This window comes from Erpetoichthys calabaricus, chromosome 1, assembly GCF_900747795.2.
Source record: "Erpetoichthys calabaricus chromosome 1, fErpCal1.3, whole genome shotgun sequence".
Classification (NCBI taxonomy): Eukaryota; Metazoa; Chordata; class Cladistia; order Polypteriformes; family Polypteridae; genus Erpetoichthys; species Erpetoichthys calabaricus.
Window position 1 is genome coordinate 72,333,570 of NC_041394.2, and position 17,793 is coordinate 72,351,362.

Genomic DNA, 17,793 nt, shown 5'->3' on the forward strand with positions numbered 1-17,793 from the left:
CAGGGGTGCCATCTAGTTGGAGACTGCCAGCACAATCTTTCTCTGGGGTCTTTGGCTTATTGCCACAGTTCATACAGGGCCGAGATGACTAGGAGCACTGAATCATCCTTGTGTGTATTGTAGGGGGGGAGAGAACCAAAAAATTATTTAAAAAAAAAAACTATTTTAAAACTTAAAACTAAACAGTAATTCCCCTTTTAGCCACCTTCAAAATACTTTCCTTGAGATGCCAGCACTTTGCCCATTCTTGCACACATTTCCTGTCCTCTTCTTTTCTTACTGCCTCCATCGTTTCTTCCTATATTTCTGCCGCAGTAGCTATTAATCTTCCATCCATCCATCCATTATCCAACCCGCTATATCCTAACTACAGTGTCATGGGGGTCTGCTGGAGCCAACACAGGGCGCAAGGCAGGAAACAAACCCCAGGCAGGGCACCAGCCCACCGCAGTATTAATTTTCCCATTCTCAGTTTTAATTTTATGAACAAAAAGAACTCGGAGGGAGTGAGATCTGACGATTATGGGGGTTGTTAAGCAACAACAGCATTGTTTTTAATTAAAAACTCTTTGACTGACAACACAGTGTGTGCAGGTTCACTATCACAGTACAAAATGCAGGTTCGCGTGCCCCGCTACTCTGGAGGTTTCTTTCCTGATGCTTTCCCAATAACGCCTCATCCGTTCAGTATAACGTCACTGATTAACAGTCTGTTAACGGGGAACAAACTCTTCATCAGCAAGTCTGTTGGTGTCGAAAAATGTGATGATTATTATTTATTGAAAATCTGCCCTGGTGGCTTGGAGGAAAACAAATTCTGAAGTCACCTATGCTACTGTAGAATAAACACCAAAAATACAAACTTCATTAACTCCGCACGATGCCACTCACTGGACGGATTAACCACACTGACAGGCACACAATGCCTAGGAGTTTATTTGATAGCGACACCCTACTCCCATGCGATTGACCGACTCAGAGATTTTTTGGATCCCTCCTGATGTGTGGTTGTGCCTGGTCTGCTATGATTTTTGTATTACATCTTGGTTTGGTGCTGGCAGCAGAAGACTACACCAGCTGACTTATTGAACTATGCATTGGAATGAAGACCGCAGGCACTGTGTCACCATCTAGATGGTAACTTCTAATGTCATTCATCAGAGATATACTGTGCACTTTATGGAAGACATTGTAATGTAGTATTAATATGAGGTTACAGGAAAATGCCTTGTGCTAAAGAATGATGTTACCTGAGTACTGTTAACATTAGTGGAGTTGTCAGGTTTAAGAAAAGTTGCATTTGTCAGTTATATGTACCCACCTTGTTCAGTTAAGATTTACTTTGGGTGTAACCTGTCTTGGCAGCGTTGGCTTCAAGTCACAGATGAAGTGCCAGTGCACAGCAGGGTCACTTACAGCCAGTCTCAAGGTGTGTGTAAACAGAATACTTCTAGAAAACCCGCACAGACAAAGAGAATGTGCAAACCCCATCACATAGTGACCTGAACACTGGAGCAGACACACACTGGTGCTAACTTGACCAAAAAACTCCAGATGCTAATTGAACATTGGAAGTTAAAACTAAATACCAAGCATTCACTATTGATTTTTAGGCTATTGTGAAATGTTTTATTGTTTTTGATAACATGCCTTGTCTGTGATGCTGATCATTAAAAACATTATTGTAAAATAATTGAATTAAAATAGTTTGGAGTATAACAAGAAATGGATAACAATAAAACTTTGAGTTTCACTACCACCTTACTACATCTGGCATCTAAACAGAAATCAAGGGCTGTGTACTGTCACCAATGTTCTCTTGCATTCACTTTGACTCGCTCCTAAGAAGAAAATACTTCTTTAAGCCATGCGAATAAGAGATCTGTTTCATTTTACTCATGATTGACTTCTTTCACATTTGCCCTGTGGTCACAGCTTGACTTGACGAACTCTGAAAAATGACAAGTAGAATGATACCCATCTGTAAATAATTGAATGTTATAGTCTGCAGAATATTATGGATGCAAATGCATCCATTAAAATGCTGCTTTCCTAAAGCTGTAGCTCTATAAGTGGAAAGAGCGCTGAAACAGACTTTATGTAATTCCATTTCTAGAGACTAAGAGCCCAGCTGCCACTGTGTGAGTATCATGTAAATAAGTAGTGGAAATGACTGGGAATGGTCTCAGTAGATGTTTATTAGTCAGTATCAGTAATCAGTGGCAAAGTGGCCATTGGGAGATTTCCCGGGGGGGGGCCTATGATGTTTCTAGGCCAGTTAAGGTGCTGTGCACATTTTTTCAAAATTTCATAAATAAATGCACATGCATTTAGTAAATCCATAAAAAGGCAGTCCTTCCCCAAGTGGTATAACCCTGCTTCATATCCAAGAAGAGGAGTCAACCTCGCCCCAAATGGTACAACCCATTGTGCATGAAATCTATCTTTATATATAATACGCTACCGTGGCTGTCCGTTTGTCTGCCCAGGATTTTAAATCACCTGTAGCTCGCAAACCGTTTGACCTATTGACCTGAAATTTGGCACACATATACTATGTGACGTCTACTATCCGCTTTAGGGGTGATGATTGACCCCCAAGCAGCAGCGGACTGGGTCTCAAAACCGGCCAAGGCATCCTTCAACGAGTGAGGTGACGAGGTTGATCCACTCAGCCCATTATTCATTGTAATTTTCTTGAAATTAGTGATGAGTACACGGCTCGCTACGTGTTATGAGCCTATGATATGAACTCTGTCTAAACCGTTGCCAAACTTAATCTGTACGCTGTTGTTTAGACACAACTTAAACTTTGACGACATGCTTAGAAATAAAATTTAATGAAAAATAAAAATTTAGTAACACGGCTTAAACGTTATTAGAGTACATGTCAAATGTCATTGTCATGTTCAAGTGCCAGTACCCTAGTAAATATATATATATATATATATATATATATATATATATATATATATATATATATGTGTAAATAAAGGTCAATGTATGTGTGTGTGTGTATGTATGTTCCAGCATCACTTCCGAACAGCTGGAGCGATTTTCATGAAGCTTGGTACACATGTTTCTCATTGGTCAACTAAAAATACTGTAGGGTAAAATCAACCCTAACCCACCCCCTTCTGGGTAGGGTGGGGGGTGATCTTGCGGTCTTGTATGCATGTTATCATCCAGCTGACACTCGTAACGACCACCAGAGGGTGAACTGGAGGTGACTGCCTTCATTCTTTATGTTTGAGCACCACCACCGCGCCCCTGTTGCTTTTAAAATGAAATAGAGTTGGCCGGTTCCGAGCCTCAACTGGATGATAACATACATACAAGACTGTGAGACAAGCACATTAGTGAGTCTTCATTGTTTGTTAATTTATTTTTATTTTTAAAGTTGTGGGGGTTTTTTTAATTATGTTTTTCTCAAACAATTAAAAAAAAACACTTTATTTTCAACGCTGGGCATTTAGGCTAGTTGAGACTAAATATCTATTCATCCATCCATTTTCTTAACCTGATCACAGCATTTAACCATTTTGACAATTGACACCAAATGTGAAATAAAGGTGGTGCCGAGAAAGCACTGATTAAGTGAAAAAAAATGATACTAGAGGAGGATGCAACGTAACATACAAAAAGATCAGCAGAGAAAAGCTGTCATCTGCATTGGTTCACGACTTCAGTAGCAGTAGGTGACAATAAAGTAGCGAGTGTGATTGGCCCTGTAGTATGTTATGTATTCCCTAAAACACGCTGAGTTCTAGCATTATTAACACGCTGTGTCTAAGTGACATTGATGTGCGGTGCTTCACGTGACTACACTGTATCAGTAGCTCAGTAATGAACTTGGTGGCCAATTAATTTAGCGCTGCTATCTAGGTTTCTACGTTAGAATTAAAACTATGTGTAGCATATTAACAAACTAAGGATGGTAGTGAATTTACAATGCAAGTATCAAGTAAAGGAAATGCTAGCTACTGTGAATGCCCAGGGAGAACAAAATGCTGCCGGAGTTTGTCAGGTCTGCCCTCACCAGCTGTTCTTTTGTACCCACAGAGAGTCAGTCCAGTGATGCTGATGAGCCAGGGGCAAAGAAAGGACATCAACAGAACAGGTCTGTGCAACATAACATTGTGGTGCTGTGCTGTGATTTGCAGGTATTTTTAATATTGAAGAAAATTATATGACCCATATGAAATATTTTTATGACTACAAGATATGAATAAATTATCTATGGAAGGATATGCAATAATATGTTATAGCTATGTAGGCATCATGTATTATGTACTGTAAAGTTTTAATTATTCATGGTACATAGTAGTACACACTACATACTAGTAGTCCTATTAATTATTTAATTTCTTTGTATTAAAGATGAGGCGGACACTGTGGGAAAGGAGGAAGTTAGTTCAACTGCAGGGTCCATGCCAGACACAAGAGAGTTATACTTCTGGGTATATGACACAGGCAGCGACAGCTGAGGAGGGTAAAGAAACAGATACTCAGGCAGATGGAAGTAATGCAAAGAAGGCTGTTACAAGCTTTGATCACTTTGCATGTTCCCAGTCCAAAGATCTTCATCTATTTTTCCTGTGGTCAATACCAGCAATCCTACAGACAAGTTTGTACTGTGGGTGTGGCAAAAGTGATTAGGAAGCACTACAAGAAGAGACTCTTGACCATGGCAACTTGTTGCTTCTCAGTAAATATGATAGCTGCTTGAACCAACATCTACATGACTGCATTAAAAACAGCAGGAGACAGTTTATTCAGCAGTTGTATGTCTCTTTTCTTTTGTTGGTAAGTACCATGGCCCAGTTATAATCCCCCAACGAGGAGGTGGTCTGGTCTGTATCATTTCATTCCAGGGCTGTAAGGCTCCGTCAGAAATATGTGCCCAATGACTTTCTGAATGTATTTACCAGCAGTCCCTTATCAATAGGTCTCATGCCCTTTATAACAAGTTGAAAACTTAAGGCAGAGTTTTATAGCAAAGAGACAAAAAATCCTTTGCAAGCGTTGTGTAGCTGTTGGCACAAGCAGAAGTTTCAATTTAACATTTTGTAAATTCACTGAGAAGCATCTACTTCTGTTACCTGCAAGCTTAGTGCCATCCATCCATTTGACGAGAGCTTGTACCAGAAGGATTAGGCGTAATGCAGGAACCAACCTTGAGGCTGGCAGGCCATCACAGGGCACACTAATGCACACACCCACATTTGCTCAGACTGGGCCAGTTTATAGTTGCCAATGACCTAACACAAACATCTGTCAGGTGCAAACTACACGCTGGTAGTATTTCAAGAGATAGATAGTACCAGGTTAGTAATTAAACCTGGGTTAATGCGGCTGGGAGACAGCTCTGCTGCCCACTGTAACACACCTTTGGCAGAGAAAGCTCTTTTTTTCAATTCATATTCAAAGTAAGGGACATGTTAGGCAACAACAAAAAAAAAACAAATCGTTGTAGAAAGTGTTTTTTTTAATAAAAGAAAAACCCTTAACTGTGAGAGGTATGCAAAGACATGAAGAAAAATGTATACAGAAACAATCTTATTCAGTAAGAAGATATTGGAATACATCTCAGCATGTCCAACAACAGCATTTTGTGCTAAATCAGATGTATCTCTGTATTCAACAACTAGTATCAGAATAAGTTACTTTTCATAATGCAACATAAAATTTGCATAAAATTCTAGGAATAAAATACAAAATAAAAAAGGTAAAAGAAATTGAGGTCCATACTGAACGTTGCATTGCTGAAAGTTCAATACCATGAGCTGCAGATGCTCTCGAGCACTGGCATGAAGCCATCTTCAAGTTTTCTTGCCTCGGCACGGGGCTCATCTCAGTTAAAAATTTCACGCACAGAGTCCCACACAGAGAGGATGCTCTTCTTGATCTCCTCAATGTATGGGGACAGTTTCTCTTCCAAGTTCTGACCAAGGGGTGCGATCTTCTTCTGGACCTCTTCCACTGCTTCGCTCACCTTCTTGGTGACTTCATCAGTGTATGGGGCAGTGTTCTTACGCACAGTCTTCAGCTGCTGGCTTGCTTTCCGCCTCATTTCTTTGGTCAGGGGTGCAAGCTGGGTTCTGAGTTCTTCCACGTTTTTGTTCAGCTGCTCCAGGAGTTCCTTGGCATAAGGCTGCAACTTGTCACGGACGGCCTGAGTGTTTTCTTTGGCTTTCTCTTTCAAGTCATCAGCCAGTGGACTCAGTTTGGTACGGTACTCATCAATTTGCTGTTGGATCTTTTCACGCATCTCCTGAGTGATAGGAGCCAGTTTTGATTGCGTTTCCACCAGCAGCTTTTTCCCTTCTTGCAGATGTTTGTTGGCTGTATCGGCATATGGCTCCAGATGAGAAGCCCCCAGCTGGACATACTTATTCAGTTGTTCGAGGCCTTCAGTGATGGGCAGGTTGAGCTGTTTAGCAAGATCCTGGTTATTTATCTTGTCAATAGCTATTTTAGTGCTTGCCTGCACCTGATTTATGTAAGTTATCAGCGAAGTCTTCAGATCATCTAGTTGGCTTGGTGGCTGGTCTGACTGCCACAGAAAGTTTGCATGGCAGCCTGCGACAAACAGGAGCGCTAAGGCGACAGTTGTGCTCTTCATGTTTGCTTCCAGAGTTGATCTGATTCTGCAGTCTCCACAATATGAACTGGCTTTTATAGTCACCAGAGATAAGGCTCACTTGATGGAACTTGATCCATGCTGCGTAACTTGTGATGATTTACAGGCCTGGGTACAATGGTCAGTGTCTACCTACTAATCTTGTTGTGCTCAGATGTGTCTTGTGTAGGTTTTGGGCTCAGCAGGAGACAAAGTACAAGGGCCAAGCAGAAACTGAGAAAATGATGCAACTGGGAATTAAAGTCCACAGCGACTTAAATTAACGGTCAAGATACAATGTTATTAATTGCAATACTTATATCAAATCCTTTTTAGTCTTTGTAAATTCCTGCAGGAGGCTTATGTCATATTTAGCATTATTGTATACAGAAAAAAATATTTTTACTGTATATGAACACAGGCTGAAACTCATGCAGGTTAAAAATTGAATGTAGCAGTACATCATTTTAAAAGAAAAACCTATAACATCTTTCTGGGTATAGTTCAACTTCTGTATTTCTACTAAAAGTTATGCAGTCTGCACCAAAAAAATACCCAATTGATCTCCTCGGCCCTGCCTTTTTCTGTTTCCTAAAACCTGGTATGTCGGCCAGTGAAATGGGGTCACCAGAATCTGTCCCAGCTACAACAGGCAGAAGGAAGCATCCAGTCCATCACACAGCACCCTTGTGTAAACGCCCACACATGACAGCATGTGTGTCCCTGATGGAAACCCACGCAAACACATGGAGCCCATTCAATTTGTGCTAAACTGGGGCACAATTCCCACGAGGTATCTGTTCATGTTAGCTTTAGCTTAGCACCTCATGTTATTATTTTAAGTTGGGCTGACGCCTTAATCCAAGGCAATTTGCAAATTCCAGATACCATACAAGTGTACTGTTTTTGTTTTCTTTATTTCTCCCCTTTAACAATTGAAGGACGAACAGGTTAAGGGACATGGCCATGGTCAAACAGTGAGGTAGAGGCAAAAATTGTAGCTTAAATTCATGTGCCTTAGCCACTACACCACACGCTGGGCTGTCATATCCATCCTGTACCTGACTAGTTTTCCTCAAAGTCAGGGATGTCAAACTCGGTTCCTGGAGGGCCACAGTGGCTGTAGGTTTTCATTTCTGCCACTTTCTCCATTTTTAACAAATTACTAATGATAATGGAATACCATTTTGCCTTGATTTTAACTGAAGTGCATTTTAATTGATTCATTTCTTTTTTTAACAAGCAACCAAACAATGAGACGTAAAGCAGGCGAACAGATGACCAGGATAACTTACATCCCATCTGTACCTGTGCCTTTCATACAATATTTGTCTCAATAAATCTATTAAAACAAAAAAGAAGGTTTACTCTAGTCCACAAAACATTTATATCTCAGAAGATGTAAGACCAGTTTTGGAAGCGACTGGTGTGGCAGAATGCAAACACTAAGAGCCTTAAAATTAAAAAATGTGTTCAGGCCCGGTCTTAGGTATTATGGGGCCCTAGGTGAAAGGGGGGTCCAGGGGCCCCCTGAGGGGGGGCGGAGCTCCCCTGGAAGTTCTGTGAAATGCGTGAAAATTAGACCAAGGAGTCGATCCGGGGACCCCCGGACGCTGGGGCCCTAGGCGGTCGCCTACTTCGCCTATGCCTAAGGCCGGGCCTGATTGGGACAAATAATGCTGTAGTATATTTAAGTATATATGACAATTGCTCACTTGGACAATTTGTTTTGGGGGCCCCCAAGAAGGCGGGGGCCCTAAGCTATAGCTTGTGTAGCTTATACGTAAATCCTGCACTGAATGTGTTTCATTGAGAATTAAATAGGAAACTAATAGGAAACAACTGTTTAAGACCCCTGAGTTGGCTGCTCATCAGTTGGCTTGCTTTTTATCTCTTTATTGTTTGGCTGCCAGTTAAACCAAAAAATAATTTTAAGCAAGTCAACCACAATTAATACAAAAGAATTGCGATAAATTGCCAGCAGTATTCATTTACTAATAAGGAAGTGGTTGCAATAAAAAGCAATATCTTTAGTTTGATAACCCTGCTCTAAACTGCTACTATTGTCTATCAATTGGTTCTTTTTTCTCGATCCACATTTTCTTCATTTTAGGCCTGGAATGCCCAAGTCTATCCTAAGCAGATTTGCTCACAACACAGGCCGTGTGGCCTAGTGGCTGTGATGTTAGACTTTAAACCCTGTGGTTGCCAGTTTAGGCCCTTCACAGATTGAACGTGTGAGCCTGAGCAAAGCCAATGTTACATTGTGCGACTTCTAGTCATAGGGTTTGTCAGATGCCACAGTCACTGATCATATCATCAGACCATATCAACTTAAATGTCTGAAAATTGTTGGTCATGTTTGAATGTTGACCTTCCGGCACAGTCCTGCTTGCCCCGTTTTCTGGCCGCAAATAGCATGTTTAACAGCTATGGGTGTTCACCTGCAATGTTGGCTCTTTTTCTTTTTTTCCTTTTTGTCATGGCAAGTAAAACAAGACATCAGGTAGGCGAGCTTCTCATCTGTTTTTGAGGTCCAAAACACCCATATTCTTTATTCTTTGTCACTGCATTCTACGCATTGTACTTCAAGATGAGCATTCATCGGTTGTCAGCTCTCTTAGCAATGACTAAAGAAAAAAATGTAACTGTCTGATTTGATCAGAGCAAGTCGTAAACTAGCTGAGTTGCTGGTTATGTCACATTAGGGGACATTCATTGGAGAACGCCATCGACTGTCTCACTAAGATTATGTAAATAAAGGCTACAACTGAAAATCACTGGGAAAGTTGTGTAATGTGACACAGCCTTAAGTCGCTTAACCTGCCTGTGCTTTAACAATAAATAAAAAAAAACTATTTTTGTAAATAATTGTGATGTGAACCTTGGGTAAAGGCATCTGTCTAATTTGTATTCCTGAATGAATGATATTTGTTATTATTATACAGCATTCCTAAGTGGACATGTACTTAATAAGAATACATTCAATTGTGACGTACACCAGTTGCTCTCATCCTTTCACATTGGCAACCTGGAATACCTGGAGAACACCACACACAGATACAGAGTCCATTGAACAACTTTTCCACCCTACAGGAGAAGTTGGAGAATGAGCTCCAGACATCAGCCGTGCTATCCTGCATAATGTTTCTGTGTAACTGTTTTACAGTTTCACTGCATCCAACAAGGCATATGGAGCGAGACCCTTTCTCAAATTCATGGTAACCAATTGTCAGTCTCCCCATAACACCTATTAGATTAGAATAAACAGTTATGTAAAAGGGAATGGATTCATGTCAAAATGGATTTAATAATATTTTGCAAAATCCATCCATTCATCCATTATTGAGCCCACTTCATTGAGTTAGGGGTCATGGTGCTCTGAGCCTATTTAAGCAGCATTGGGTGCGAGATCAGGAGCCAGGCCTAGACAGGGTGGGGTAACATTCTGAAAACCTCTTAGCCTAATTTAGAGATAAAGTAGTCAAAAGCTTGTGAGGGAAATACTTGCAATACATTTTATACAACATTGTATGATACAAATAAAATGCTTTGAGATCCCCTCATTGTAAGAGGCTCCACAAATTTTAAAGATTGCTGGATTGTTGTTTGTTTACAGCAGAAGTGAGGCTCCTTATTATTTTCCTTGCAGTGTCAGAAATTTGATTATCAGCACAGCTTTCATTCCTGTAAACCTACATTTAGACGTTGCTCAGCTACAATATTTAGATTTCTGGAATCAATTAAATTGATGTTTCCTTACTGGAAAGGTAGTTATCACTTATTTGTTGTGGACATGGTCAGCCTGTCAATAGCCAGGATCAAACAAACTGTGACCTGAAGCTGACCTGTTTAGCAAGAGCTGTAACAAACGAATCAATCTTGTATAAAGTGATTGCTCTATTTATTTTATTTCTGTAAAGCGTTGTCACAACCAATATTCATCATTTAAGCTTAATAGGAAGCAAATGAGCTTTAAGTTTTCTTCAGCTAGCCTGACTTTGAATTGCATTTTTCCACCAAACGAAGATCCAAAAACTAAAGCACTGTTTTGGTAGCATTATGTATCAAGTTTGTCTTTCTAACTGGGCTGAGTTTTTCTAGCATTGTACTTCTTCTCTATAATTGGACATTTGATTTGGTTTCAGCATTGAGTGGCACCGGCTCTGGGTTTGTATGTTTTCCCAGTTCTTCTTGTTTCCTCCCAATGTCTCCAGCTATGTTGTTAGTTTAACTGTTGACCCTAAACTGGTTTGATGTGAGTGAGGTACCATCCTATCCTGTCTTGATTACTAGCTGTTTAGGTGTCTGGTCCAGGCAAAAAATGACAAGAAGAAACCTGTTGTGAAAAAAAATTAATGAAGAGGTGGAGCCGAAATATTAAGAAGGCTGAATGTTCTCCTCATGTTGGTGAGGATTTTCTTGGGGTTCTGAAATTTACAAAGATTTTGGATTTCACTAATAACTTTAAATTGGCTCAGTGTGAGTGAGTATGGATGTGTACCATCTAGGAGCGGCTTCTTCTTTGCATCCAATGCTCCCAAGAAAGCTGAAGTGGAAATGTGAGTTCAGGCAAACCATGAATAGATTCACAAATTAAGTGTGCCTGTAGATGAGACAGTTCCCTTGTGCATCACCACTGTGGAATGACTGTACGCAAATAGTGCAATATACTTGGTAAATCCCATGTGTATAACTTATAGTGAAAAATGGAGCATCAGAATTGAACTATACTCTCTGTGTACCTGACAACAATCAAGTAACTTTATTTCCAAAGTAAGGAGTTTGGTTGTGAAACATTCTGCCACTTTCATAAAGGCCTATGGACATTGTTTTCAAGTATGGCTAGTTATCAGTTCAACACTTCAAGTATAAGCTTAGAAGCATAGTTGTAAGTGAGGAGCAGCATCCCTCTATGGATTCCGCCCAGTCAACAGGCCCCCAAGAAGGAGTAGGGGGCCACATTTGAGAATTAATGACGTCAGGATTTTACAGCACCCTGGGCAACAAAATGGAGCTCAGGATTACCTGTTGTAGTTTTTTGATACTGACACGAAGTCTTCGCCATAAAGATGATAATAATAATAATAATAAATATTATTATTATTATTGTTATTAATAATAATAATAAAAGGATTAGGAGAAAACGAAGAAGAAGAAGAAAAAAGGTTAGTGCGCTAAGCTGCATATAATTATTTCCACTTGGCAAAGAACACCAAAAGACGAAAGACATGCAACTACGAGTTAGTTCCGATAATCGGCACAATTATTAAACAATAAATATTCCACAGCTACGCATTCAGAAAAAAATCGCTTTCCCCCATTACATCCACCGAAATGCCTCATAAAGTAATATTTTCTTAAACTAGCTATGGCTATTTGTGTGCAGTTTCTGAAGTGGCGTTCACTCTTCCACTGTTCCTGATCGCCTTGTAGAGTTGCATGACGTGTCTGGGTATCTTCGTTATTCCCCGCTTATCTACTGCAAGACTCTCAAACACCCTGGGAGTCTACCTGCCTTCTTGAACTTTTATGGACTTGAAAAGTGCAATTGCGAAAAAGCCATCTGATTCGTGGAATGCTGAACTCAGCGTAGCTGTGTGACACCACTTCGTTGTCAATCACCTATCCGGTCCCGCTTATCTTCAGAGTAAATGCTGGCTACTACAGTATAGTTTGCACCCATGATCCACCAGTGTGTTGATACGGTATGCTGTAAATCATTTCTAATGAAAGCTTCTTGTTCCTTGTGGCCAAAAAGCCTAACGTTACCAGCACTTTCATTTCTGCTGACAGCGCGTGATTTCTCACGCAACGTACAAGATTTGTGACGAATATTATTCCATCTCTTTCAGATCGATTTCTTTGTATGCATTCACTGTTGTCCAGCGTTTCAAAAACATTCCACCTTTTCCGGGATGGTACTGATTAATGTTTTTACTTCTACATCTAAGAGTAGGACCAAATTTGCACCACTCTTAAGATTTTTAACCCGTTTTCCCGCTCGGAGATGCTTAATAAATAATGGCACAGATCTCTAACCTGACATGATGCAGCCACTGGGACTATGCCAGGTCTAAATCATACAATGCAGATGGGAAACGCATGTTAATGTCAGAGTAAAAGGGGCTACAGATATGTAGTAGCATAATAAAAGTTTATGGGTACGGTGTATGCCTTCTCTTTCTATGAGACTCTCTTCTTTGAGAAGAACAAGAAAATCACATATGGCAATTATCCATCCATCCATCCATTTTCCAACCCGCTGAATCCGAACACAGGGTCACGGGGGTCTGCTGGAGCCAATTTTCAGCCAACACAGGACACAAGGCAGGAACCAATCCCGGGCAGGGTGCCAACCCACCACATATGGCAATTATTTAATGATAAAATTTCCAGAAGCGATTGAAAATATTTTACATTTTTGTGCAATATTAACATTTAAACTCTTTATCTTAAATGTAAACTGAATATTTATTTTGTACCTTGTCTGCAACAACTATGAAAAGTTATTTCCAATACAATAGTTTATGTAAATCCTGTTTTTTAAAGGAAAAGAAAAACAGAAAATCTGGACTCTGTGGTAGCTATTTAAATTTTTTGTTATGTACTTAGGTGGTATTAAAATATTCTGAAAAAGCAATTTGCAGTTCATTCTGTTATAGAATGTGCATACCTTATAAGGTTTTTAATAAAGTCCTCCTTTGGTTCATGATATTATGTGAACAAATTAGCAAGCAGTGCAATTTGCAGTAGCACCCTCAGATTTTGGCTTGACGCACTTAGAAAATATTTTGGAAACAGTAAGAGAGTAGGAACTATACGGAGCTTTTCTAGACTGAATAATCTGCTTTTGTCAGTAAATTAATGGATTCATTGATTAATCAGTTTGTCCTTCTGCATTTTATATACTTTGTTTCAAGAAGTGCAAAATCAAATTAAGTCAACGAGAAAGTACAGAATTCTTCATTGTATGATAAATTTATACGGAAATGTACCAAAGAGTGATGGTAAACTGATTGGCTGTATTCGTTCTGATTACAATAGTACGGATGGAGGAATGGGAGGATTAAAAGGCCCATCTTTGATCATCACCGTACTCCGAACATAGGCAAGTTAAATAAATTACTGATTAGGACCACACAGAGAATGTGGTGAAGAGGGGTTGCAGCCCCCAAAAAGAATAGACATGTCACAGGAAGCATTGTCTAGGTGATGAAGACTAGAAAGATATCCTGGCAGACTTCAGACTGAATTCATATTCATACCACTGTGCTTGTACATGCTGGACCAGCAGCCTAGTGAGTCTTATTGTTTCCATTTCACTTTTCCATTCAGTGTCAAGAGTCTAATCAAGTAATTTCTTCATTAAGGTACCAAACAAGCCATAAAAGCAAGAATTTTCTATATAAATGTTTTACTGAAATGTTTTGCTCTGTTTGTGCCCTGTGATAACTCAGCTCGCTGATGTCTACTTGACTGTGTTGGCATGTGGACTTTGGGCTTTGCTGATCTGGCCCTGAGTACGTGGAGATGTGTATATCAGAGTGCTCTTTTAACCTGGTGCAGAGGCAGAGAGGTTGTTTTATTTGTTTCTTCAAACTGACCTGAACATAACTTGTCTGATCTGAAACAGTGATCTGGGGAAAATAGATAATACACCACTCGTGGAATGGGTTTTGGATGAGATTCTTGTTTGGGCTCCTTTTGCCCTCTCTCTCCACAATTCAGATTCACAACTATACCCTTGATGCCCACTGCTTGGGGCGTAAAAAGGAAGGAAGGACTCATTCTTTCGAGCTAAAGGAGCACTACTGAAAATATACTATAGTTGCTAAATGTGAGAAATGTGATGTCCTATGTAAGAAGCTCACATTAAGGCCTGTTACGCTCCCACTTCATTCAAACATCTTGTGAAAATGATTATCAGGTGTTTATTCAGTACTCTTTCTCAAGTGCCTCTTGATTATTGCACATCTAAATAAAACAAACTACCCCTGAGATGGAAAATAGCAGCATTTTCATGCTGAGTCTAAAGGTGTGAAGAAGAACAAAAGGAAATGGAGAATGTCATTGTGTGGGGAGATGAAAGTAAAACAGCTCACAAGAGAATAATGAGCCCTTAGTCAGATGTACAGTATATGTTACTCGTTTTTAAACTGATCAGTACCTACAACTGGGGTGCTGCCTCATGCCATATGGATGTCATTTTGAAACTCAGCTGATGTGCCATAGCTGCACGCTTGACTTTTCACTTCTAGGGACTCCAGTTTCTTACCAGAATGCAAGCAAACATGGTCAGGTAACTGAATTTGCCCATTGACACATTGACATCCCAGCCTCCCAAGGTTGGTCCCTGCCTTATGCTATTTGATTTCAAGACAGGCACAGGATTGATGTCAGAATAGACTGAGACTCGCCCATTCCCTTCCTTTTGTTTGCCCCTCCTATTTGTGTCTGTAAAGGCCATTTATAGACAGCTGCAGATATGGTTGCACACATAGGATGAGCACCCTGGTCTGTTTATAGTTTAAGCATTCAGTGTGCAACACCAGTGTTGCCCCCAAAGTTTTTCTTTGTCTTTACATAATCAATCATGCAGATATTTCCATTTCTCCCTTGACAAACTAATCTTTGCCCAGGGTCTAAGTGACTTCTCGCTATGAATTTGTGTACATTTGGCTATCTCTGTGCGCTATTAATGTTGGATTGTATAGGTGACGGGAGTGATGAATCACTTCACACAACTATTTCTTGAAGGCGTCAATGTTTTCTTGAGTAGTGCATGCATAGTCACACAGGACTGCATGGTCAGAAAATTCTGGAGGCACGTGGTCGTGAATGAGACGCTCTCTGTGCTATGATTGCTCATGAAATTGACGTCACGGGCACCCCAGTGGACCCTTGTGGAAACATGGATTTGTGATGTGTAGATGAACCTCTACTGTAGACACTAACTACATAGAAGTCAAAGGTACAGTTGGTATAATTTGGTTTTGACACAACATACCTGAAACAGGAGAATAACTTTTTCGAAAAAGATGAGAATGTGATTAGAGGACAGGCTAAAACTGTGAATACCAAACAAGAGCAAAGAAAACCAAGACACCAAAACCAGAACTCTAACCAGAAATAAAGGTCTTAAACATTTATACAATGAGAAGAACCTAAATTACCTGGGAATATTCTGCTGACCGGTCCAGCATGAAGTAAGTTAGTTTGATTCAATCAGATCGAACACTAGGATACAGAAGCTGTGTGGTAACATTTTTTAAAGGAAGCACAAGATGATTCACACAATCACATGACCACCAACTAGCATAGTGGCCATAAACAATACCAAATGCTGTTGAGGTGATGTTACTGCCAGTAAGTGTTAAATAAAATATTAATAAAGAGTACACAAATTATAATCCTAAAAATGTATCCAAAACAACTTCATGAAAGCCATAATGCAGATTCATGACCCAAAAGGAGTGGCACGCCTACCCTTGATAATTCAGTTTCTCCTTGACACACCTTACCCAATTGCTGCATAGCCTTCCAAATCATTATGGTCTGATTTTTTAACTGTTATTTTCAGTCTTTGCAGTTCCAATAACAACCACCAGATGGCTAATTGTTCCTTATAAAAACCAAAATATGATAACTCGCATGGGTTTACTGTGGGGAATCCTGCTATTTTTCTGTATAAGTAGTTGATGTATTCTGTCTACACTACAGCAGTTTATTCCCACAAGTAAAGCGTTTTTTTTTAAATTACATTATGTTTCAATTATGGTTGCATTGCATTTCAAATGCATTACTTCCTTGTAATTGTTAACATTGCCATCATGTATGCTTTTCTGTTTCATGGATAAGGAAAAAGAGATTCAGGAAGAATTTTGAACACAATACAGGTAACAGAAGTTTAATATATATATATATATATATATATATATATATATTACTGTATGTAGTGCATCCAGAAAGTATTCACAGCGCATCACTTTTTCCACATTTTGTTATGTTTCAGCCTTATTTCAAAATGGATTAGATTCATTTTTTTTCCCTCAGAATTCTACACACAACACCCCATAATGACAACATGAAAAAAGTTTACTTGAGGTTTTTGCAAATTTATTAAAAATAAAAAAACTGAGAAATCACATGTACATAAATAAGTATTCACAGCCTTTGCTCAATACTTTGCCGATGCACCTTTGGCAGCAATTACAGCCTGAAGTCTTTTTGAATATGATGCCACAAGCTTGGCACACCTATCCTTGGCCAGTTTCGCCCATTCCTCTTTGCAGCACCTGTCAAGCTCCATCAGGTTGGATGGGAAGCGTCGGTGCACAGCCATTTTAAGATCTCTCCAGAGATGTTCAATCGGATTCAAGTCTGGGCTCTGGCTGGGCTACTCAAGGACATTCACAAAGTTGTCCTGAAGCCACTCCTTTCATATCTTGGCTGTGTGCTTAGGGTCATTGTTCTGCTGAAAGATGAACCGTCGCCACAGTCTGAGGTCAAGAGCGCTCTGGAGCAGGTTTTCATCCAGGATGTGTCTGTACATTGTTACAGTCATCTTTCCCTTTATCATGACTAGTCTCCCAGTCCCTGCCGCTGAAAAACATCCCCACAGCATGATGCTGCCACCACCATGCACCATGGCCTGGTGATGAGCGGTGCCTGGTTTCCTCCAAACGTGACGCCTGGCATTCTCACCAAAGAGTTCAATCTCATCAGACCAGAGAATTTTCTTTCTCATGGTCTGAGAGTCCTTCAGGTGCCTTTTGGCAAACTCCAGGCGGACTGCCATGTGCTTTACTAAGGAGTGGCTTCGGTCTGGCCACTCTACTATACAGGCCTGATTGGTGGATTGCTGCAGAGATGGTTGTCCATCTGGAAGGTTCTTCTCTTTCCACAGCGGACCTCTGGAGCTCTGACAGAGTAATCATGGGGTTCTTGGTCACCTCCCTGACTAAAGCCCTTCTCCCCCGATCGCTCAGTTTAGATGGCCGGAAAGCTCAAGGAAGAGTCCTGGTGGTTTCGAACTTCTTCCACTTACAGATGATGGAGGCCACTGTGCTCATTGGGACCTTCAAAGCAGCAGCAATTTTTCTGTAACCTTCCCCAGATTTGTGCCTCGAGACAATCCTGTCTTGGAGGTCTACAGACAATTCCTTTGA

At 40.2% G+C, this 17,793-nt stretch overlaps 1 protein-coding gene across 1 annotated transcript; it reads right to left on the reverse strand.

Moving 5' to 3' along the window:
* Positions 1 to 5,476: 5,476 nt before the first annotated feature.
* On the reverse strand, positions 5,477 to 6,662 carry LOC114645790 (apolipoprotein A-I-like). The gene has a single exon (XM_028793638.2). It carries the CDS (start codon positions 6,623 to 6,625, stop codon positions 5,855 to 5,857), a length of 771 nt encoding a protein of 256 aa, XP_028649471.1. The 5' UTR covers positions 6,626 to 6,662; the 3' UTR covers positions 5,477 to 5,854.
* Positions 6,663 to 17,793: the final 11,131 nt, after the last annotated feature.